The sequence below is a fragment of the Geotrypetes seraphini genome, chromosome 12, assembly GCF_902459505.1.
Source record: "Geotrypetes seraphini chromosome 12, aGeoSer1.1, whole genome shotgun sequence".
In the NCBI taxonomy this organism is placed as follows: Eukaryota; Metazoa; Chordata; class Amphibia; order Gymnophiona; family Dermophiidae; genus Geotrypetes; species Geotrypetes seraphini.
In genome coordinates, this window is record NC_047095.1 from 22,538,342 (window position 1) to 22,564,594 (window position 26,253).

At 40.8% G+C, this 26,253-nt stretch overlaps 1 protein-coding gene across 2 annotated transcripts in view; it reads right to left on the reverse strand.

Annotated features, from left to right (window-relative positions):
- The window catches only part of CCDC18 (coiled-coil domain containing 18), a 282,822-nt gene that overhangs the window by 196,872 nt on the left and 59,697 nt on the right, over nucleotides 1-26,253 (reverse strand). For both annotated transcript variants that reach the window (XM_033915992.1, XM_033915991.1), the window contains exons 8-10: nucleotides 18,866-18,987; nucleotides 7,101-7,332; nucleotides 6,276-6,403 (exon numbers count right to left, since the gene is read on the reverse strand). In XM_033915992.1, the coding sequence (XP_033771883.1) occupies nucleotides 6,276-6,403; nucleotides 7,101-7,332; nucleotides 18,866-18,987 (482 nt within the window). The remainder of the gene's footprint in view (nucleotides 1-6,275; nucleotides 6,404-7,100; nucleotides 7,333-18,865; nucleotides 18,988-26,253) is intronic.

Below are 26,253 nucleotides of genomic sequence, written 5' to 3' on the forward strand. Positions count from 1 at the left end.
CATTTGATAACAAACCACAGGCAATATCATCATTTTAATTGTTTGAACTCTTCCCCACCATGAAAGATGTAAAGGATTCCATTGTTCACACATTTCTGTAATTTTTTTCAATAAAAGTTTTTCATTTTCTTTGACTGTATCATCAATTGTATTTTTGATCATAATTCCTAAATATTTTAATCCTTCCTCTTTCCAAATAAATGAATATGAATCAAATAACCCTTTGGTACAATGAACATTTATTGGAAGAATTTCTGATTTATTCCAATTAATTTTATATCCAGAAAATTTTCCAAATTTTTCTAGAAGATTAAGTAAATTTGGAATAGTATTCCCCGGTTCTCTTAAATATAATAAGATATCGTCTGCATATGCAGAAAGTTTATATTCCCAGTAAGAAAATGGGATTCCCTTTATCTCCTTAGTTTGATTAATTGCAATTAACAAGGGTTCTAAAACAATATCAAAAAGTAAGGGGGACAAAGGACATCCTTGTCTAACTCCCCTTTGCAAGTTAAATCTATCTGATAAATTGTTGTTTATATATAATCTTGCACCAGGAGAGCTATACAAAGTTTGAATCATTTTAATAAAACCGGGACCTAATCCAAACCATTCTAGAGCTTGATACATAAATTTCCATTCTACTCTATCAAATGCTTTTTCTGCATCTAAAGATACCATAAAAGCTGGATCATTCATAGTTTTTGCTAAATTTAAAGAGTGAAATGCTAATCTAGTGTTATGTGATGAATGTCTTTTAGCAATGAATCCTGTTTGATGTACATCAATAATGAAAGGAAGAGCTTTTGCCAATCTTGTTGCTAGTACTTTAGAAATTAATTTACCATCTACATTTAATAAGGAAATAGGCCTGTAATTTGAAACCAAAGTAGGATCTTTGTTTGGTTTTGGTAAGACAATAATTAGTGAATCTGCCATAGTACCTGATATATTTCCATTATTCATTTGATATTGATATAACTTTAATAGATATGGTAAAATAATGTTTTGAAATGATTTATAAAATTCAACCGTATAACCATCACCACCCGGAGCGGATCCAACTCTAAGAGACTTCAATGCTGATTCTATTTCTTTTAAAGATATAGGTTCTTCTAAACTTCTTTTTATATGATCTGGAACATTTGGTCCAATAAATGAATTTAAAAAATTTAGTCCATCTCGTTCTTTATTTTCATAAGATTCAGAAGAATATAAATCTTTATAAAAATCAAGAAATTGTATTAAAATGTCTTTATTGTTAGTGTGTGTATTACCTTGTATATCTTTTATTGCAATAATCTTGGACTTTCTTTTTTTTGCTTTAAGAAAATTTGCTAATAATTTTCCAGCTTTATTTGAATTTCCATAAAATTGAACTTGTCTATTAAATAAATCATTCCTCACAAATTGAGAAGAAATCTCATTATATTTTACTTTTAATTTTAATAAGTCTTGTAATGTTTTATTTTCCCATTTTTCAATTAATTTATTTTCTAATAATTTAATTTGTTTTTCTAATTCAAGAAAATGTTTTTTATGTTGTTTATTAATATATGCTGAATATGAAATAATATTCCCTCTCATTGTTGCTTTAAAAGCGTCCCATAAGATTTCAACATTAATATTATCTGAATCATTAATTTGAAAGAATTCTTGTATTTTTAATTTAATTTCTTCCAGAAAATTTGATTCCGCTAATAAGGTATTATTAAATCTCCAAATTGAATTGAAATATTCAATATCATAATTTTGAAGGTTAATCCATACACCAGCATGATCCGAAATTATAATAGGATCTATTACTGCTTTTAACACACGCTGCGCTAGGTTATTGGAAACAAATATATAATCAATTCGTGAAAAGGATTTATGGACCTGAGAACAAAAAGAAAATTCTTGATCATTAAAATGAAGAATACGCCATATATCTACTAAATCACAAGATTGAATCAAATTATCTAAGCCTAATGATTTCATAATTCTACTTGGTTTTTTATCCAAAATTGGATCCATTACAGCATTGAAATCTCCTGCTACTATTAAATTAGATGTAGCCAGTGGTAAAAGTAACTGCTGAATTTGTTTGAAAAACTCCATTTGATTCGTATTAGGAGCATATAAATTGAATAAATCCATGGTTGTATTTCCCAGAACCATTTTGATATGCACCCATCTACCTAAGGGGTCATAATTTATTAATTTGAATTTTGCATTACATTTTTTGTTTATCAAAATAGCCACTCCAGCTTTTTTCTTTAAAGCCGGTGCAAATAAACATTTAGAAATCCAACCCCCAGATAATTTTTTAGATTCAGTTTCAGAGAGATGCGTCTCTTGGATGAAATAGATGTCCGCATTTTGATTTTTAAGGAACGATAATATTTTCTTCTTCTTAATAGGATGATTTAAACCATTGACATTCATAGAATAAATTTTTAAATCCATCTTGTTTATACTCAAATTTTAACCAATATTCTATGATAATATACATGATTAGATCTTAGCACAATTAATATATATTGACCCCCTTTCCTACCCTCTAATTTCCCTCCCCGCCCTACCACTATCAATGTCTGACATGGAACACACATTGGTCATGCAAAACCTAAATCCCCTCCCCCAGGCAACTAATCATTCATAAATTATTTTAAAGATAACCTCTAATTCAATACATTTCATATTTCTTTACCTACCCTATTATTCATTTATCCCTTCATTAAAATTTCCCTTTTTATATTATAATTCATATCAATTATAATTGGATAAATTATATTAATATTTTCAAGTCTTAGATACAACTAATATATTATTCCTGCAATAAATTCATCATATTTCAAATATAGCACTAATTTCCATATATCCAATATTCATATATATAAATTAGATATTTCTATTCCTATAAAGACAGTAGTAAAATTTTTAATAAAATCATTTTAAACATTTTTAAATATCATTATTCATAATAAGCTAATATGAATAGGTAATTAAATAAAATATATATTTATATCAATAAGATTTTATAATTAATATCTATGTTATAATTATTTTCTACTCATTTAGTCAATTCTGTATATTTTTTTTTCCCAATTAATATTAGCAATAATAAATATGGATGCAATAATTCTATAAATAGTTTGATTTCTATTATAATATAATTATATCATAACATCCAATATATTAGTAATAATTGAATCAAAAATTATAAAATGTTTTTTTTTTGTTTTTTTTTAAATTGGATGGAATAAATCTATAAATAATTTAAATCATAAAATCCAATATATTATAAGAATAATTAAACCAGAGATTGTCAATCATTTTAAAAATAATTCATTCTGTTAGTAATCATTGTCTTCTTCTTTCTTTTATCCATCTTCTTTTTTTTCTTATTTATCTTGCATTTTCTATCTTCTTTCTTCAGATGAAATTTCCCTTTTATTTTGTTTTTATGTAGACATTGGTTCCTCTTGTGCCAAAAATTCTTTCAGTTTTCCAGGATCTTGAAAATACATGGATTTATTCCCAATGGACACTCTCATTGTTGATGGATAGTATAGACCATACATGTAGCCCTTTTCTTTTAGTTGCTGTCTGAATGTGAGAAATTGTTTCCTTATATTTGCAGTGTATTTAGCAAAATCTGGAACCAAGATCAATTTAGACCCTTTATAATTTAGGTTTTTATTTGCTTTTGCAACTTTTAAGATTTCCAAAGCTTGTTGGTATCTTAATACTTTGAAGATTAAGGGTCTAGGAGCAGTCTGATTTACTGGTTTTCTTGTAGGAATTCTGTGGGCACGTTCTATCTCTAACGGCCATTTAGAATTTAGTTGTAGCAGTTTAGGTAAAAGGTTTTCCAAAAATTGTACAGGATCTGTCCCTTCAAGATTTTCGGCCATGCCAAGTATTCTAATGTTCTTTCTTTTCCCTCGGTTCTCCATATCTGTCAGTTGATTTTTTAAAGCTGTTATATCTTTTTTTTCTTCTTCACACTTTTGTGTGTAAGTTTCCAACTGCCCGATTCTGTCTTCTATCACAGAGATTCTCTGCCTGTCAGTTTGAAATTCCTGTTTCAGACTGAGTAGTTCCTCTTTAACTTCTGAAAGTTTGCAGGCATTATCCGTCAACATAAGTTTGATTTTAAATAGTTCTGCCATGATGTCTGATGTTTCAGTAAATTCTTCAGCTTCCAGTGGGATCGGCACACTCGATGGTGACACGGGAGTGACTTTTGACCTCTTCGCCGATGTACACGGCTTTTCAGGCTTTCCCTGTCTCATCGCAGCCATTTCCGATGTTATATTTTATTATTTTTAGCTCGGGTGAGCAAAGGAAAACAGTTAGTTTTTTTTCAGTTGTTGCCTGGACTCGAGGAGCGCCGCGGTTAAGCTGCCATCTTATGCGCGCTCCAAGCCACGCCCCCATTAAAAAAAATTGGTTAGCATTAAAACTATGAGTTAATTGCATTAACGTAACATATGCCAACCCCTAAAATAAAAAAGTTATGTTTATAAAGATTTTTCTATACTACCCTTTTTTTATTTTTCCTCCCCTTCCTATAGCAAATATTCCTCTCCTGACCAAAATGCTCAAGGCTATTATATCCACTCAGCTTTCATCTTACTTAGAGAGATTCTCCATTCTATTACCTTGCCAATATGGCTTCAGACCCAATTTCAGCACTGAATCCCTGCTGGCCTCTTTAATCTCAAAGATCCAACAATCTTCAATCTCGTAATAAGTTTGCTATCCTATTACAATTCAATCTATGGCCTTTGATGTTGTCCACCACGATATCCTAATTTACTAACTTTCTGAGATAGGCATTGATTCCACAGTCTTAGACTGGTTCTCGAAATTTTTACAATCCCGCTCTTACACTGTTAACATAATGGAACCATGTCTTCTCCTTGGAGTTCGCTATGTGGTGTTCCTCAGGGATCACCTCTGTCCCCTATTCTTTTCAACATTTATATGTCTTCTTTGAAATTCTTCCATCTATCTCCCTTTGAAACTCTATTTACATATGCAGATGACATCCTTGTCCTTCTCGAGATAAATTCGAACCTCACTAACCTCACTGAAAATATAACAACTTGCATAGCGAAACTCCAATCCCGGGCCTTCTTTTTACAAATGAAGCTGAATGAGTCCAAAACAAAACTACTCTGGCTTGGCCCAAAATTAGATCAGTTACCCACGCTCATTCCACTACCTTCTGGTCCCACACTGCAGACTGAATTCTCAAGCAAAGTTTTGGGCATCATTATTGACTCTACACTTTCCTTTAATGATCATCTCAACTCTCTGGTAAAAAAATTTTTTTTTTAGTTTCACATGTTGAAGAAAATGAGATCTTGCTTCCGCAAACATTTTTGCTGTCCTTGTACAATCAATCATCCTTTCCAGATTGGACTATTGTAATTCCATCTATCTAAGTCTAACCAATAAAAATCTTCAAAGACTTCAGCAGATCCAGAACACTGCGGCTAGGTTAATCTTCACAAAAAGCAAATTTGACCATGTTTCCCCGCTTCTGTCAAAACTTTACTGGCTTCCGGTGATTTCTAGGATTCACTTTAAATGTACCTGCCTAATATTCAAGATCCTACATGGCATTCTTCTTCCCCTAATTCCACTATCCTGGAATTCTTCGAGACCTGACACTACCAGATCCACCCAAACTATCTTTCCCCTCGTTAAAAGGCGTCCCTTTTCTTCAAATTCACTGAGATTTGGAATAACCTCCCTGCCCCGCTGCTGAACCTAGGCTCATTCCAATTATTCCCAAAGCATCTGAAAACATGGCTTTTCTCCAAAACGTAAAGCTATCTATTTAAAATGTAAAGCTAGCTATCCTCTTCATAACCTCTAATTTCTTATTATGTCTTTCCCTCATTTATTGAATTTACCTGTAAACCGTGCTGAGTTCTATCTTTATGGAGATGATGCGGTATGCAAACTTAAGGTTTAGTTTAGTTTCTTTATTTATAATTTTTACAACAGTTTATTTTCCAGAACAGTAAAGAATGGAATTTTACAGTCAAACACCATTAGGAAATAAAATCTTTATTAAATATTAACTATTTCTATCTAGCCCACTTTTATACTACCCTTAATTTTACATATTAGAGGCTTACAAAAATGGGAATGTGCTCAGTAAAAGAAAAATTAGAGAGCAAAAAAGGCTAAGAACATCTAATTGCCAATAGCAGTGCCCAGTAATCAGTACTAACAATGTCAGCCAGTATTCAGTAATCTGAAAATTATACCTTAGGTCTGCAATTAGTAAGTTGCTGAGTTCCCAGCTGGAAGAACTGACATCTTTTGTTATGAAACTTCCCACCAGATGTTTAGGATCATTCCATTTGAAACTTGATCTTCCCCTTTCTGGATTTAACTTATAGTAATCAAATGAGAAATCTAACATAAGTGAAGATACTTTATAATCTCAATTTCATATGACTTGTACAACAAATATACAATACAATGTAAAGAACATGTGTATTCAATTTTCAAATTTTCTGTCAAATTTTCTGAAGATGTCAACAAACTTGTGGACAATTTTATTCAGTTGACTTTTTTTGCAATAACCTTATAAAAATAAGAAGGTCAGATTATATATCATGAGCCCTCTCTTTAGAGTCACATGTTATCAAATCTTGTTCTCAAAAATAATTCATGTAGCACTCAGCGTCAAATTCTGCTATAGACTCCAACAAGTGATAAAGGGCAAGGGATTCAGGAATACTGAAATATATAAATGAATGCATTCAGCATGTGTTTAATTTTCAAACCTGCCCATAGAGGTATATTATCTTCCCTCTACATTTGATTAACCATCATAAGGCCAGTACCATAGGATAATAAGTAACCCTGCAGCATTCTGAGATTTCCCTTTAGTCTTCTTTCCATTTTCTAAATTGCTTTTAGACCCTTCTATTCCCCCTCCTCTATTTTCCAGGGTTTTCTTTCAAAGTCAAATGGAATCTTTTGAGACAATGCTTTAAACAAGACATTTAACCTCCTGCTGCTATAAAAATGCTAATTACTTACAAATTTATATTCACATCACAATATTCTGCTTTGGTACTTACTATTTCATCCTGATAAGTCTGTGGTTTCTGATTTTGTGAGATGTAAGCTTGTAGTTCTGTGTTTTGATGCATCAAGTTATCTTTCTCTTTAAGAATATATTCTCTATCAACAAGTTTATTCTCAAGTTCAAGGATCTTTTCATTAGCTTGTGCCAGAAGAGAAACCAACTCAGCATTTTTAGCTTCTATAGCATGTTTTTCATTTTCACTGCAATGCTGTGCCTTTATCTGTCTAATATAAATAGCAAATCGCATATCCTAAATACTTAATTCATAAAAATGACAAAAGATGGTAAATATTTGTTTAGAAAATACATTTGGACTTTTGAATAAAGAAAAAGGAACACCATCTGAAGTTCTGATTTTTTATCAGGGCATTTCTTAATACAAAAGAGCTACACAAACTTTTTCACTCTCTTTCTCCCCTCCTTGAAAGCCAGGAGTGCTTCAGAAATTTCTATGGAGCCCTAAAAATATACTGGTGTAAGAGGCAGAATATAATGTGCAATGTATCAAATAAAATAATTTTGCTGTTACTCTTAAGGTATAAATAAAGCATCAATGGACTCCACAAAACTATACTTTGATCATTTGTACCAGGCCGGTTTTTCATTTCCCACATTAATTATGCCATCCTACAATATAGGTTTATTCCCAGTGCAACACTTTAAAAAAAAAAAACCTGCAAATAAGAACATAAGAACATAATACTCAAAGAAAAGCTCCTTTTAAGTGTAAGAGCACAGTAATAATGAATGCCCCCCCCCCATTGTGAAATGAACTTAATCTAAGAATTAATATAAAATTGGAGAGCTTCAGTAAAGCATAGTTACTCACCTGTAGCAGGTGTTCAAGAACAGCAGACATATATTCTCACATGTGGGTGATGTCACCCATGGAACCCAGAATGGACAGTCAAAAAGTGTACTGCACTTTAAAACTTTAAGACTGCCCATTCTGCACGCGTGCTGGTGCCTTCCCACCCGACATTGGCTCATGGAACCATTAGTTCAGTAACAAAGCTAAGAAGCAAACTAGGGTAGGAGGGAGGGTTGCGAGTATATATGCCTGCTGTCCTCAGAGAACACCTTTGAGGACAAGCAGGCATTATATTCTCACATGTGGGACTCCCAAGCTGCCAGGATCATGCTTAGAAGAGGATTATTGGACAACTAGCAAAACCAAAAGGGATGGAGGGAAGTTGGCATCTAAGTATAAATTTTGTAGAACGGCTTGACTGAACCGACTATCCTGCCTGGAATGATTCTTCAAACAATAGTGGGACGTGAAGGTATGAATTGAGGACCAGATGAATGCTTTACAGATGTCCTCAATGGGAGTGGAACTTAGGTGAGCTACTGAAATTGTCATTGCTCAAACTTTTATGTGCAGTGACATGACCTTCAAGCGACAGCCCACCTGAGTATAGCAAAGCAGATACAGTCTGTCAGTCATGTGGTGATGGTTCTCTTGGTGTCAGGAGCTCCATGTCTTTTTAGGATCGAATTACAGAAGCAGTCGAGTGTAAGTTCTGTGAGTTTTGATTCAATCTAATTAATAAGCAAGAGCACATTTACAATCCTATGTATGGAGTTCCACTTCACCTGGGTGAGAATGTGGTCTTAGAAAGAAGACAGGGAGAACTATAGATTAGTTGATATTAAATGCTAAGACAACCTTTGGGAGGAACTTCGGATGCAGGTGAAGAACCACCCTGTCATAGTAGAATGTTGTATAGGGTGGATCCGATATGAGCACATGAAGTAGAGGTCTGCACGGGAACGGGGATCGCAGGAATCCCCCCCTGGCCCACGGGACTCCCACGGGGACGCACCCCTGGCCCATGGGACTCCCACAGGGATGAAAACAGGATTCCATTTACTGAGGCCTACCTAAATTCTGGCGATGCAGCTAAGAGACAAGTCCGGTGCCACGGCGGAAACAGTCATGCTGAGCAGTGAGCTCAGCACATGCACAGCTGAAAGCCTTGCTTGCTGATTGGTCCGGCGGCACGACGGGGCAGAATCAGCAAGCAAGGCTCTCAGCTATGTACGTGCTGCTTCTTTGCTCTTTGGCTGCAGGTCTCCTTTCTCTGGGGCACCAGACCTCCCTCATACAAAGGCCAGGAATGCAGAGTTGGTTCCGTTCTCAGTAGGGTATGCATCGGTAGGCTGGACTGCATTATGGCACCGGCTCAATGCTCAGCCACTGGGAACCCAGATTCGCTCTTGTTCTGGGTGCAGGACACTTGGGGGGGAGGGGAGGGAGCTTGTTCGTGCCATCGTGCTGGCTCACCACTTTGCCAGCAAAAGCACAGAGTCTGTCCCATTCTAGGGGGATAAAACCTAGCAGGGACCTGGCTGCACCACAATACTGGCTTCTAGAAAGCACAATGGACTGGGGGGGGGGTCTAGCAGTGTGTGTCACCATTTGGACCCATGTAGACTTGCACGGACATTCTGATGCTGACCTGAGGTCCCTTTCTCTCTAGCATCTTCCCTTTCCTCCATTTCCATCCAGCATATACCCTCTCTCTCTCTTTCTCCTTTCCATCCAGCATCTGCCCCTCCCCCTCTTTCCATCCAGCAAATGCCCCTCTCTCTCCTGCTTCTGCCCAGCATCTGATCTTCCTCTCTTCCTCCTTTCTGCCCCCTGTCATCCCATCCATCATCTACTCTTCTTTCTTCCCCTTCCATCCAGCATCTGCCCATCTTCCCCCCCCTTTCAGTCCAGCATCTGCTTCATTTCTCTTTCTCCCCCTTCTATTTAGTGTCTTCCCCATCTTTCTCGTTCCTCCCTTCCATCCGCATCCTCCCCCTCTCCTCCCTTCCATTCAATGTCTTCCTCCCCTCTCCTTTTTTTTACATCCATCATCTATCTGTCTTTTTCTTTCTCCCCAGGCATTCCAGCTTGTTTTATCGTTCCCCTTTCATCTAGTGTGTCTGATCCCTCCCCCTTTCTGTCTACAGTCTGTCTCCTCTCACCTCCTACATCAAGTATCTACCCCCTCCCACCTGACACCTCTGTCGCCCCAGACTGATGCGAAGCCTTCCCTCCGATGTCAGCTCTGACTTCGGGGGAAGACTTCTGGGTCGGCTACATATGGCGTGCTGCAGGCTGCTTCCAACCCCTGCTGTCATCTGGACTCGAATGAAGGGGTGGGAGGGAGTGCATTTTTGGACACAGAAGGCATAAACTGGGAAGAGAGGAAGGGAGGGAAAGAGATGCTGAGGTGGGGGAGGGAATAGAAAGGGAGAACTGGGTATGGGTGTGTCAGTGAGCGGGAAAGAGATGGTTGTGTACACACGGGGAATGGAAGAAAGAGGAGAATTTTTGGTCATAGGGAAGGAGGTACAGAATATGATAGGGAAGAAAAAGATGAGAGAAATGTGGTGGCAAGGGAACAGTGGGACAGATTGAAAGGGATGCAAGAGGTAGGAATGTTGGACAGTGGTAAAGGGAATGGAGGGAGAGATGTGGCATGGTGCTGGAGAGGGGTGATAGAAGGAGAAATGTTGGGCATGGGGCTGGTGGGCAGGCACGAAAGATGAGAAAGGGACAAATGATGGACCATGGTAGGAGGAACCAATCAACAGCAATAGAAGAATTTACAGAAGATGGGAAAGCGGAAAAAAGAAACTGGGACCAACTTTATGGAAAAATAAGTCTCCACACAACAAAGGTAAAAAACGGAATTTATTGACTAAAATATGTTAGCTTTGGGAAATGTATATAGCAGATGTCTTTGTATTGTGTTCAAAAGAAAAGGATTAAATGCATTACTGGTTTTATTTCTACAGTGTTGAAGTACTTGCTGACCCTTGCTGTGACTGGTGGGGATCCCCAAGCACAGAGGATCTCTTCTAGAAATGGCCAGAACTCCCCTCCACCAAGCACAGCAGTCGCTGGCAACATCCATGAGCCACTGAGGTGCCAGCATCTGTGACTCAGGGACGCTACTGCTACCTGCCAAGCTTGGCAAAAGGGACCCCCGGCCAACTGCAAAGGAAGTCCTCAGCTGACAGCTTGGGGGTTCTCATCAGCAAAGTATTTATATTTTATATTTACATTAGAGGATCTGGTAGAAACCCATTTTCAAAGTATGTATTCTTCCCAATTAATAATTCCAAATTAATAAAGTCTCTTTGCTTATTTGTAAATGGGTCTCTACCAAAGTCTTTAATTCAGTAGCATAATTAAATGAAATAACTATTTCTGAAGTTTATAGGGATGGGCGGGGACGGAGGGGATTCCTCACGGGTATGGAGGGGATTCCTCGTGGGGATGGGTGGGGACGGAGGGATTCCTTGTGGGGACGGGTGGGATTCTTCATGGGGACGGGTGGGATTTCTGTCCCAATGCAACTCTCTATTCCAAGTAAGATTCTTGCGAGATGTACAGGGTCTTGCCCACTTCGCCAAGAAGCGATACAAATCTGGTCCTGGGCAATTCGCAGTCATGCATAAGAACATAAGAACTGCTGCTGCTGGGTCAGACCAGTGGTCCATCATGCCCAGCAGTCCACTCACACGGCGGCCCTTTGATCAAAGATCAGTGCCCTGAGACTAGCCCTACCTGAGCACGTTCCGGTTCAGCAGGAACTAGTCTAACTTTGTCTTGAATCCCTGGAGGGTGTTTTCCCCTATGACAGACTCTGGAATTTGGGCATCGATTGGCCCGCCTACTCCATAGGGCTTTAAACTAGGTAAGTTGGGGGAGGGTACATACTTATATCCCAGAGCAGTAAGAAACCACCCTGAGGAGGCAAGTAGCACTCACACTACCAAGTCTAAGGTAAGTACCAATGACATCCACATTAATTCAGGGAGCAATATCACTGATAATTTAGGAGCCACACTAACTCATAAAGTAAACTCTTCACAGAAATGGAGGGCCATGTATGTTAATGCGCACAGCTTGGGCAATAAGATTCTAGAATTAGAGACTGAAATAACAAATGCTGATCTTGACGTGATAGCGATATCTGAAACCTGGTTCACGGAATCACATGGGTGGGATATGGTTATACCAGGGTACAACCTACTTCGCTGCGACCGAGTGGGTAAATTGGGAGGAGGAGTAGCGCTATACACTAAGGAAAGCATCAAAACCACCAGAATCACAGATGTTAGATACACTGGGGAATCCCTCTGGGTGAACCTGGCCAGAGGAAATGAAAGATGCCTATACCTTGGTGTGATATATAGACCTCCCAGGCAACAAGAGGACAAAGACATGGAATTAATCGAGGACATAGAGAATATCACACTGCGCGGGGACTCTGTAATGCTAGGAGACTTCAACATGCCAGATGCAGATTGGGACACACTCTCCGCGACTACGGGTAGCACCAGAAGAATATTAAACTCCATAAAGGGCGCACGCCTCAAGCAATTGGTATTGGAACCCACCAGGGACAAGGCGTTGCTAGACCTGGTTCTCACCAACGGAGATAGCGTCACGGAAGTCTCAGTAGGAGAAACACTGGCCTCCAGCGACCATAATATGGTTTGGCTCAACCTCAAGAAAGGATTCCCGAAAACAAACACAGCAACAAGGGTTCTCAACTTTAGAGGCACAGACTTCAACCGCATGGGAGAGTTCGTCCATGAGGAGCTACATAAACAAGCAAAAACTGATAATGTGGAGGATATGTGGTTGACTCTGAAGTCCATACTACACGAAGCAACAGACCAATACATAAAGACTGTAAGTAAACGCAGGAGAAACAAAAGACCCCAATGGTTCAGTAAAGAAATTTCAGACCTAGTTAAACAGAAAAGAGACGCTTTTATCGACTACAAACATTTAGGCAGAGAGGGGGCAAAAGAGGACTATCTAGACAGATCTAAAGCTGTCAAAACAGCAGTCAGAGAGGCCAAACTCCGAATGGAGGAAGAGCTAGCACGGAAAATTAAGAAAGGGGATAAATCTTTCTTCAGCTATATTAGCGACAGAAAAAGAAACAAAGATGGGATAGTTCGCCTGAAGCAATCGGACGGTAACTTTGCAGAATCAGACTCTGTGAAGGCAGAATTACTAAACCAATACTTCTGTTCAGTGTTCACCCGCGAAGAGCCGGGAGCTGGTCCACAGCTGCAGACGGGAGATAACCGGAAAGACCCGTTTCAGGATTTCGAATTTACGCCCAGTAGTGTCTACGGCGAACTTTCAAGACTCAAAGTAAACAAAGCCATGGGACCGGATAACCTACACCCCAGAGTACTCAGGGAGTTAAGGGAAGTCCTGGCAGAACCATTATCTGTTCTTTTCAATCTTTCCCTAAGTACAGGAAGGGTCCCCTTGGACTGGAAAACCGCCAACGTAATCCCACTCCACAAAAAGGGCTGCCGGACAGAGACAGCAAACTACAGACCAGTGAGTCTCACGTCTATAGTGTGTAAACTCATGGAAACACTGATTAAACAGAATCTTGACACAATCCTAGATGAAGAAAAACTGCGTGATCCACACCAACACGGGTTCACCCGGGGTAGATCCTGCCAATCTAATCTGATTAGCTTTTTTGACTGGGTTACCAGACAACTGGACGCCAGAGAGTCACTGGACGTGGTATATTTGGACTTCAGTAAAGCATTTGATAGCGTCCCTCATCGAAGATTACTGAACAAGCTGAAATCGATGGGATTAGGAGACATTCTAACTACATGGGTTGGGGATTGGCTGAGCGGTAGACTTCAGAGGGTGGTGGTAAACGGTACCCCATCCAAAGCATCGGACGTGATCAGTGGAGTGCCGCAGGGATCGGTCCTGGGTCCGATCCTATTCAATTTATTCATAAGAGATATGACGAAAGGACTTAGAGGAAGGGTATCACTGTTCGCCGACGATGCCAAACTTTGTAACATAGTAGGCAGATGCTTATTACCTGATAATATGACACACGACCTACTACTGCTGGAAAAATGGTCAAAAACTTGGCAGCTAAGCTTCAATGCTAAAAAATGCAAGATAATGCACTTGGGCAGGAGAAACCCCTGTAGAACTTATGTACTAAATGGTGAGACCTTGGTTAGAACTACGGCGGAACGCGATCTAGGAGTGATCATTAGCGAGGATATGAAGGTTGCCAATCAAGTGGAGAAGGCTTCCTCCAGGGCAAGACAAATGATGGGGTGTATCCGTAGAGGTTTCGTCAGCAGGAGACCTGAGGTTATGATGCCGTTGTACAGAGCCATGGTAAGGCCTCATTTAGAGTACTGTGTGCAGTTTTGGAGCCCACACTACCGAAAGGACGTGCTGAGGATCGAGTCGGTTCAGCGAACGGCCACCAGGATGGTCATGGGGCTCAAGGATCTCACGTATGAAGAAAGACTAAAGAAGTTGCGGCTGTACTCACTTGAGGAAAGAAGAGAACGGGGAGATATGATTGAAACGTATAAGTACATCACGGGACGCATCGAGTCAGAAGATGATATCTTCTGGCTCATGGGACCCTCAACCACCAGAGGGCATCCGCTGAAAATCAGGGGAGGGAAGTTTCATGGCGATCCCAGGAAGTACTTCTTCACCGAGAGAGTGGTGGACCATTGGAACAGACTCCCACCCCAGGTGATAAAGGCCAGTAGCGTAACAGATTTTAAGAAAAAATGGGATACTCACGTGGGATCTTTAAGGGAGTAAACTCAGGGGGGGGATACTTGGAATGGGCAGACTTGGTGGGCAATAGCCCTTTTCTGCCGCTTTTTCTATGTTTCTATGTTTCTATGGAAGAGCATTCCAGTTTTCTACCACTCTTTGGATGAAGAAGAACTTCCTTACGTTCATATGCCTTTCAATTTTAGAGAGTGCCCTCTCGTTCTCCCTACCTTGGAGAGGGTGAACAATCTGCCCTTATCAACTGAATCTATTCCCTTCAGTACCTTGAATGTTTCAATCATGTCCCCTAAGACATGTCCTCAGACAAGTCCGCAAATTCTTCGATAGAACACAATACTAGGACTACTAGACTACTGCAATATGGTGCCCCGCCACCATGATAAAACTAAAAAAACAGAGCAAAACACAGCCCTCAGACTAATCTACTCACTGAAGAAGTACAACCACATCACCGCCACCTACCAAGACACACACTGGCTACCTGTACAAGCACGAATACTTTTTAAATTGTACTGCATGCTCTACAAAAGCCTACATGGCAATTGACCATCCTACCTGAACACTCGCCTAACTCGGAACAACTCTTCCAGACCAAGGAGAACTCAAGACACCATAAAAAAATATTTTGATCCTTTATCGCTCAGACTATTGGTGCAGGCATTAGTTTTATCTATTTTAGACTATTGTAGCATCATCTATTTAGGAGCACCCCAAAAAATTCTAAGGAAATTAAGTTTATTTTTTAGATGCTTATGTGGAAACGTGTAAAAGACTTTGCTAAAATCAAAATACACCACATCTTGGGCTCTCACTCTCTCTATCCAACTCTTTGGTCATTCACTCACAGAAATTGATCAGATTTGTCTCACAAGACCTACCTCTAGGACACAAACCTAGAGCCCCAGTAAATCTTTCTTACATCCCACCTTGGCCATTACAGTCTGCTTACTGAACACAAAAGCTAAGGGATTGCACAGATTGTTTTGAATGTAAACATTTTAAGTAAAAGATTGAAAGTGTCGAATGAGAAAACACATTTATGGACATTTAAGTTGGACACTTATTAGTATGCATGATATGTTGTGAAGGAGACCTGTGATAAACTATAGAAACACTGCAATGAGTCATTGTTGAGCTCATATTATAGCAGCATATCAGGTTGTTAGTGTTAATAATTTACCGATGGCTTCCTTTCCAATTTTATAATCAATCATATTAAATTAAGCTCTTTTCACAATAGGAACATTTATAGTTACTGTAGACTTACATTTAGAGAAGCTTTTTCTGTGACCCTACTAGATAGGGCATTATATGTTTGCTACATAAAACAATGAAAAGAAACATCTAGGATAAAATTTCTACACATTTTACAGGCCACTTCAACCTTATATAGACACGTGGAGGGGTATAATCGAAAGGGACGTCTATGTCCATCTCGCAAGTCGTCCACAGTAAAAAACAGCCCAGGACACATTTTCGAAAAATACGTCCAAATTTTTTTACTTTCGAAAATTGTATAATTATACATCCTGCCGATCTGATCATCCAAGCCGCTAAATCGTCCATCTTTATACCACATTTCCGTCCAAGTCAAAAACGCCTAGAACAAGCCCTGTTGGACGTGGGAGGGGTCTGCAAAGTGATGGACTGAACACCCAGACATGGCACTTAAATAGTGGGGTACCTTACAGGGCACTGCTGTGAACTTCACAAATAGGGTGCCATGGCTTCTCCTCACTACAGCTCCCATATAGGTCACGGTGAGCAACCCAAAATACCTCCAGAATCCCCTAGACCCACTTATCTACCACCCCAATAGCCCTTATGGCATCAGGTGCCTCTTATATGTGAGTAAAAAAGGGGTTTGGGGTGTATAGGGCAGTGCGCATGTTTCAATATCAATGCAGTGATTACAGGGGCTTATGGGCATGGGTCCTCCTATCTATGGGTCCCTAACCCACCCCCAAGACAACTTAAGCTGCCTCTGTGCTGGATGACTAGGCTTTCCTATGCCAGGCGGCCAGGTGATGATGGTCTGGAGGCTGAATTTTAAAGGTGTGATTAATATTTTTATGGGGGTGGGGGAGGGTCGGTGATCACTGGGGTAGTGTGGGGGGGGGGTCTGTTTTATGTGTTTGCAGTGCTTATCTGGTGACTTTAGGTGGGTTTTTGTGACTTAGACCATGTTTTTCATGGTCTAAGTCACAAAGTCCAAGTTCCGTCGATTGTGGGCTGTATAACTTTTGGTTATACATGCTGTATGACTAAGTCTAAGCCGCCCCACGTCCCGCCCAATTCCCGCCTTTGACACTCCTCCCGAAACGCCCCTTTTAGCTTTGGTCATTCTGCGGCACTATGAAGGCCTAGGTCATTTAGAAATACATCCAAAACCCGTTTTTAGTATCGACACTTGAACGTATTTGGGAAATGTTCGTCCAAGTGCCGACTTAGGCCGGTTTTTGGACGTTTTTCTCTTTCGATTATGAGCCCCATAATTCTTAAGAATAAACCTTATTAGTTGTGGGTGGCCAAATTAGTTAAAGGAATACGAGTCATAATGCAAATCACAGAACACAGGTTCATTGACTGCCACTGCCTGATCACAGAGTGAATGGCAAAGTTGTATGACAGATTATAAAAGGCATTTGTAACACTAGATTACTAGAGATGTGCACAGAAAACATTACTGGTTTGTTTTCAGTAATTTTCAGACCTTTTTCTCCAGTAATTCTCAGACATTTTTTGGTTCATTGCACATATTCATTTTAATAGCAAACTGGTTGATATTTGAAACAATTTAACCAGCCAGTAATAGCCACTGACTGTTTAAATCACTTGTTCAGAGCTATCCACTAATTTTCAGTAGAATTTAAGTGGTTATCACAGCTGAAAATAAAGAGATTAAAACAGGTGTGTCATTCTGGATGGATTGGTAATCTCCCCATGCCCATGCAGAATGAATCCATTCCAGCTTTTGAATTCCTCCTCCTACACCAGAGGGCTCTACTGCCATCTTTAGTTTGTACCAACGTAGGAGATATACTGTAGCTCTATATAAAAGCACATGCGAAGGAGAGGTATGGGGAAGTTCCCCAAACTACAACTCTGTTCTGCTCTGAAAATATAACAAACATGTTAAACATAGTGACTGAACAATTGGAACATCAAAATAATCATACCAATAAGAAACATCTATGATCCCGAGGGCCACAATAGTGAGAAGACACTGGTACCAACAGCAGTACAGCGTATGCGACTGGCTGCTGCAAGTGATGTCCTTTGGGCCGCAAATGAAAGTAGGACCACCCCTACTATGGACAATGATCACACTAAATTTTTTTTTTGGGGGGCAGCATAGCTCCCGTGGCCTCCCTGTTCCAATGCCTATGTCCTACAGAGCCCCACTCAGCCCTTTATGGATGCCAGACAGCCCGCACTCAAGCCCCTGTGACCCAGTAAATGAGCAAATCTACTAGGGGACCATACCCCCCAAGATCCACAATAGTTTCTGCAGGCTTGCTAACAAGTACCATAGAGGGATTGGCCTATCAGCTGCAGACCTCAGTCTGCTTCTCCTCCATACAGGACAAGCTTGACCCTCAAAGTGGTGACCTCTGAGCATCGAAAGCCAAACAGCCTGCACTCAAGCTCCTGATAAATCAGGGATATAAACAGCTATGCAGGGGATGGCCTCTGAGTTACAAAAAATACAAAAGCAGGCTGGCTAGCTAGGTGTCCTTTAGGGGTGATCCTACTAGCAGCAGACTTCCACAATGCAAATCTGTGCCTTTTCCCAGACAGAGGTCCCAACAACTGGGAACCTCTGGGTGCTGTGCCTCCAACTGAACACTAAGAAAAAAATACCCCAAAATAATAAAACCGCAGAGTAGAGCAGAAACACTTCTGAGCAACTTGCTTGCAAAAAACAATCTGAGGGGGTAAGAGCAGCTGCCTGCGAAGGAGGTGGAGTTCAAAGATAATTGACAGCATTCTGCAAGCAACTTACGAGTTCAGATGCAAAACCCTAGCATTTAGGACATTGCACTAGAAAAAGGCATTACCAAGCAGTAGTTTGAAGACAGTTTTCTGCCTTGCTTTCAATAAGTTAACACAGTAGTGAAAACATGTGCATGAGAAAATGATACCTCAACTGTTCTTCGACACTTTTAAATTTAGTTTCTAATCCATTACATTTTTCTTGCAACATTGTTCGTTCTTTTTCACAGTTCATCAAATTTTTTTGTACAATTTCTTCTTCTGCTTGAACCTGAAATAAAAATGAAACTTATTTCTAGCTATGTTTGCATAAAATCAAGTAATACCCTCTATTAGTCTATACAAATAATCATACTGCTGCTGAACATAAGAATTGCCGCTGCTGGGTCAGACCAGTGGTCCATCGTGCCCAGCAGTCCGCTCACGCGTGGCCCCCAGTCAAAGACCAGTGCTCTAAATGAGTCCAGTCTCACCTGCATACGTTCCAGTTTAGCAGGAACTTGTCCAACTGTCTTGAATCCCTGGAGGGTGTTTTCCCCTATAACAGACTCTGGAAGAGCATTCCAGTTTTCTACCACTCTCTGGGTGAAGAAGAACTTCCTTACGTTTGTACGGAATCTATCCCCTTTCAACTTTAGAGAGTACCCTCTCGTTCTCCCTACCCTGGAGAGGGTGAACAATCTGTCTTAATCTGCTAAGTCTATTCCCAGTTTTTCAATCTCTCATTGTATGGCAACTCCTCCAGCCCCTTAACCATTTTAGTCGCTCTTCTCTGGACCCTTTTGAGTAGTACCGTATCCTTCTTTATGTATGGCGACCAGTGCTGGACGCAGTACTCCAGGTGAGGGCGCACCATGGCCCAGTACAGCAGCATTATAACCTTCTCCGATCTGTTTGTGATCCCCTTCTTAATCATACCTAGCATTCTGTTAGCCCTTTTTGCCGCCGCCGCCACACATTGCGCAGACAGCTTCATCGACTTATCGATCAGAACTCCCAAGTCTCTTTCCTGGGAGGTTTCTCCAAGTACCGCCCCAGACATCCTGTATTAATGCATGAGATTTTTGTTACCGACATGCATCACTTTACACTTATCCACATTGAACCACATTTGCCAAGTCGATGCCCATTTCTCGAGCTTGATTATGTCACGTTGCAGATCTTTGCAATCTTCCTGTGTCTTCACTACTTTGAATAACTTCATATCATCTGCAAATTTAATCACCTCACTTGTCGTACCAATGTCCAGATCCTTTTGAGGGGCCCTTTCACTAAGCTGCGTTAGGTCCCAACACACACACCTAATACAGCTTAAAATGGTGTACTGTGAGACAGGCTCTGGTTCCCTGTGAAAGAGACAAATGTGCATACACTAACTGCATTTACTAAAATATTCTTTAAAAAAAATTTTTTTTGAAGGGGTATATCTGTGTCAAAGTGTAGGTAGTCCTGCCCTAATCTGCTAATGCCACTACATTACAGCATTCTGATTAGAACAAAAATAGCCTTTAATTGGCATGTGCTAATGGCAACATTAGAATATACAATCCAAACATTAGAGTATAGCCATTAATACAGAAATAGAAAAGGGCCATTTTTACTGCTGCAGGGCACACAATGGCCTTTTAAAAAAAAGGATTAATTTGAAATTTATATATTTATACCATTTCTTTATGAATATAAAAGGAATAAGTAACATTTTCTTTAAGGAAGCATAAAAATAATAAAAAAACAAACATGTAATTTGCTTCCCTGAAACTGGCTGTGTTCTCTGTGAACAGAAAGATTAATACTGTCTACATGTTGTAGCCCACTGTAGCCGAGACCAGGGCTCAACAGCACTCCCAGTGGTTACCACAAAATAGCACACCAGCGTGTGACCCAAAATGGAGTCACCCTGCAGGACTGGACTTAAAACAGGAACCATAAATCACAGCTACAACAATTGTAGTTCATAGGAGAATCATTCCATTTTATTCCTTCCTTCACAAAGGTAAGTACTTAATCAATGCAGCTGAAAAATTGTCAGAACTCCAAACAGCAGCCAAAACAAAAATACCAAATGAAGCAAGAAAATAAACAGCACAAAATAAAGTTCAAAACTTGCTCTCGGTATAATTTAGTCCCAGCTGCACCTGAGGATACAGCTCTCCTCAGAGCTAGTACTGTCTGCTCCCAAGCAGATAGTTTCTCCAACAAAAAAGTAAAGTTCATGACACTTGTTCCTCAAACCCCAGTGCCCAAAGTTCCATTCAAGCCTCTGGCCAGTTCAGAGCACTGCCAGGAAAGGAGAGTGTCACAGGTTTTGCAAAGTAAGGCCTCTAGACAGGCTTTCAAAATTCCCTCCCAGGGTGTTAGCAAAACCTCTCCCATTAATTCACACTCCTAGCTTGCAAAACAAAAATAGTCCCAAACAGTCAAGTGTAAAATCCAACTCACTGTTTGCAGGTTGAGGCCCAGTCCACCTGCATGGCCTCAGGAAAGTCAGGAGCACATTCAGCAAGACTTTCTTCACAATCCATAGGTTGTTCCTTTTCTGGAATAGGCAGCTCCTCAGCTTGTCCAGCCTCTAACAGTTCCATGGGAATGGGTTTGTTGCTCCTGCTTGGCCCAGGGGACTCCCTAGGGAGAAAAGGTTTAAACCTTCTCCCTAACTGACCTCCCTGTCTGCTCTCCACTGCTGGTTTAAGTACTCTGGGGCAACGCCCTACTCTAGGTGAGTCAGCAGTGTTCCAGGGGCCTCTTGGGCTCCCCCGGTGGTGACTAGGGTATAGATCACCTAATTCCTCCCCAGTCAATTCAGGCTCCCTCTGGTGGTCAACGGATAAATTATCATTCTCAGGAACCACATGCCCCTTCCTGATTCCACCCCGGGATTTCATTTTTACTTTTTCCCCTGCCCTAACTGGGACCTTGGCAGGGAGAATACCTGGCTGGTCACAATGTGGAGCTGTTATCACATAGACCCATAAATGAAGCATATTGGTTCATTGGTTAGAATAGTTTAGGCATCAAGCAGCTCTCAATGTCTTCCCCCCTCATCTAGTCTGTGACAAAGCTAATGACATACAGAGCAAATAGGTGATTAAGCTCTGTAAGGAGGTGGGAAGGTATGTGGCTAAAGCAAAAAAATCAAGATGATTTCAAAGACAACAGAAACAGCCTACGCTGAGGTTTCTAAGAGTGAGATGGGAGAGTTGGCAACCAAATGAACAAAATGCTAAAATTTTTAGAAAACCTTTAGCTTACCCAAATTGGTTTATGTAGAACCTCACTGTTTGATAGTCTGAAAGAGCACTGTTCTGTCAGAAGGAATAGACAGTGGTACCTTGGATTACGATCATAATCCATTCCAGGAGCATGCTCGTAATCCAAAATGCTCGTTTATCAAAACAAAGTTCCCCATAGAAAATAGTGGCAACAGCAACAATTCGTTCTAGAACCCGGGGTCTATACCTGTTGGGTGCCGGGTGCTGCAGCGCCATCTCCTCCGTCTTCCTCCTCCGTGGGTCATCTGAAGAAGAACCGCACAGTGCCGCTTCGGGGGGGGGGATGCCAGCCACTGGAGAACCCCACAGTGCCGCTTCGGGGGGGATGCCAGCCGCCGGAGTACCCCACAGTGCCGCTTCGGGGGGGGGGATGCCAGCCACCGGAGAACCTTTCAGTGCCTTCAGAGGGATGCATCCTCCATCTGCCGGCCAGCCCTCCACGTTGGATGCCCCTCACATGCTGGAGAGCCCCCACCCGAGCCCACGCAGCCGAGCGCCGTGCCTCCCCACCCGCACGCCGCACACGAAATGCACAACACCGATGATTGACGCTATGCGCAGGCAGGACAGCACCTGACCATGCAGGCCCAGACAGAGGTCCTCCAACCTGCGGAAGGCACCCGATGTAGAAGGCTGTCCAGAAGACAGAAGAGGAATCCCCTGTAAGTGTTCGTTGATCGGGGCAGTGCTCGGTTTGCGAGTCAAAAGTTTGCTGAGTGTTTTGCTCGTCTTGCAAAACACTCGCAAACCGAGGTACCACTGTACTCGAATGTCTGAAATGCCAGTTTCATAGATTGGCTTTCAGGCAGACCAGCAAGGGAGCAGATTGACATGCTGGAATCCAAAGGCTGAACGGACTGCCGCACCGGAGTCTGAGAGGGAGACACAAGCTTTGCCCGCTTTTTCATGAAAGCTTGATACATCATATCCACAAATTCCGGCGGGAAATAGTCCCCAGCAGCCAGAGCCGATCTGCGGGACTCAGATTTGGAATGTTTTGAAGACTTATGAGACTTTTCCCTGGAACTGAGAAAGCGCCCTCCTTGCCCAATTTTGGCGTCCCAGACCCTGGAATCGCATCTCCAGTGGAATCGGATGAAAGCAGTGCTTCTCCGGAGGAGGATAATGTGGAATCCACACACGGTTCATGCCCCTCGTGGGCCGCGGCACATGGAATACACGGCTACGAAACTGCAAGCCATCTGCCGCTTTTACAGCATGAATCCATGCCATCCTGTCCTGAGGTGGCCATCTGTGAAGTTTGGAGCAAAAACAAAGCTTCTAAGAGCAAAAAATATAGTTTTAAAAACTTTAAAGAAAATCCAAGATGGCCACCGCGGATGCTGATTTTGACTGAAAAACGACCGTGAAAAACGCAAGAAAATGCAAAAATGGCGATTTTAGGGTTTTATAGGTGGGGGGACCAGGGCATGCAGGAAGACCACCCAAAACCCCGATTTGAGCACACACCCCCCCTCAAAATCGGGAAACTCTGTGACTCACATACACCACAGAGACATGTGCTGCAATGAAAGTCTATGGTCACCTGCAATACACAGTACAAGCAAGAAGATCAGTACCTCAGGAGCTGATTAAATTGGATTTTCCAGGTCTTCTGACCACCTCACCTTCTCTGTCACCACAGATTATGACTACCAGGACCCCTCAGGGAAATTAGGGAAGACACGCGGTCCAGTTCCGATCCTGGTGTACCTCCACGGAACCGCAGCAGCCTGTGCTGTACCCCTTTGTGGATGAACCAGGGGAGAGATGGCTCCCAATCCCGGAGACTCAATCCAATCTGCAGGCTGTCCAGAGGGCTTACTGCAGGTTAAGATTACAAAGCACACTCCAGAAGCAGACAAAATTTAAGATGTCTGCAATCTCCTACCGAAGGATTACTCGCACAGAGTTGATCCGCAGCACATGGGCAAACTCACGATACAAATAATAAAATACTAGGAATTGAAAAAAAATCACAAGCAGAATAGACCGATTTCAACCATGCAGAGAAGCTGCAGGATCAAAACTGAGTATGACAGGTAGCCCAAAGGGGAGGGAACAAGTTTTAATAACCCTGCAGCAGAAACTATCAGACATACAAGAACCCACGAATTCAGCCTACAGAGGGATTATACAAGAATTTATCTACCTGACTATGAAAGAAAGTAGCAAGCATGTTGAAACAAGTCTGTGCATGTTGTAACATGTCTCAAGGTTAATCATGCACAGTTGCGGCTCAGTGCGAGTCTAACATTCCAAGAGACAGGATGTCAGGAGAATCCTTGTGCAAATCAAGTACAGTATAATATTGTTATAATGGACTCGCTTATAATGGAATATCGTTTATAGTAGACAAAATCTGTTGGTCCTGGCCATGCGCCTTTATGAACATGCAGAAAATCACCGCATATAGCTGACTCGCATATAACGGACAAACAATTTGGTCCCCAGAGCTGCTTTTAGCTATAGTTTTGTTCGGCTATAATGGACATGCAGGCTCCGCCTACTAGGCGTGTGACATGCCAGTGATATAGTATCAAAACGCAGCCCAGAAGAAAATGACAGAGTATTTTTCTTTCCAGTACAGTACGACATAATGCTTTAGAACATCTTTTAATGTTCTGGTTTTGCAATCATTTTGTGTCATACCAATGTTTTGCTGAGTTTTGTTATTGATGTTGCTGATATGCTTGTGCAGTGACTGTTGTTCATTGATTGTACATTGTTTCAAGTTGACCTAAATAAAGTTTTTAAAAAAATGCAACTCTGTATATAAAGGACTGTTTTTCCAGGTCTCTTGAAGTCCATTATAATGAGATTATACTATAATAAACTGCTAAATTTGAAGCACTGTTCAGTAATAAAATTTCTCACAAAGAAGAGAAAAAGCCAAAGGATATCTATGAACATATAACTGCAGTTTATGGTGAGTCTGCCCCATCATCCTTCAAAGTAAAATTTTGGAGCAAGCAGTTTAAGTGGGGCTTAGAGTCCATTGAAGATAACCCTCACACTGGATGGCATGTGGAAGAAACTTCAATAGAAATGTGCAAGATAGTCAAGGATTTAATTTTGTCAGACAGAAGAAATAAGGTTTCCCAAATAGCTGAAGAAATGGGTATCTTGGCAGGTACAGTTTGGAAAATAATTCATGAAAATTTGGGCATGTCCAAAGTTAGTTCAACATGGGTTCCAAGAATACCGAATACATGTCAGATGGCCAAGAGGCCCAAGTGCTGTCAGGAAAACTTGGAGATACTCTGTGAAGACCAAGTGAATTTTTTTCATTGTTTGGTGATTGGAGATGAGACTTGGGTCTATCATAAAGATCCTGAGTCCAAAACGGTCTATGCAGTGGAAGCACAAGTCATCCCCCACCCCAAAAAAGTTCAAGACAGAAAAATCTGCAGGCAACGTCATGGCAAATGTCTTCTGGAATGATGAAGGACTTTTGCTTCTGGAGTTCACGCCACACAAGACCATCATAACCAGGGAGAGTTATGCCAACACAATGATCACTTTGGAGGAGTCAGTCAATCAAGGAGAAAAAATGAGAAAAACTCACAGCAGGCATGCTGCTTCTTCATGACAATGTGCAGGTGAACATGTCATGAAAATCACAGGCTGCCATCTGAGAATGTGGATTTCAGCAGCTGAACCATCTACCCTACAGTCCTGACCTGGCTCCCTCAGATTATTTCCTTTTCCAAGTTTTGATGAAATCTCTTAGTGGACAGCAGTTTTCAAGTGATGAAGATGTCAATAAAGCTGTGACATCCTAATTTGAAGGTCAAACAAAAGAATTCTTTTCAAAGGGGTAAAGTCATTGCATGAAAAGTAGATGAAGTGTATGGAGCTATTAGGAGACTATACCGAAAAATAAACAAAAATTTTTTTCTTTTGTACTGGAGGTAGTAAAATTATTAAATGCCCCTCGTACTTATGTACAATTTGATTTTTTTAGAAAAAGAATATTTTAGTTTTTTATATCACGTTAGTTCATATCTCTATTTTTCAATATTATCTCCCTGAGCACATTTTGAATCTAAAGCTGGTAGTGAAACAGTTTAGCTGACTTGCAGCAAGCTAACCACAAATTGTTAGTATCCTTGCTTCAATATATTAACTATTTGCATAGCATATACAATTTTGTAAGAGGGAACCTCATTGATGTGGGAAGCATATGCATAAATTACAACCATTTTCTAAAAGAGAAATATTAGCATGCTTTCTGTTTGAAAATTATCCCATGGAAAGTACATGCA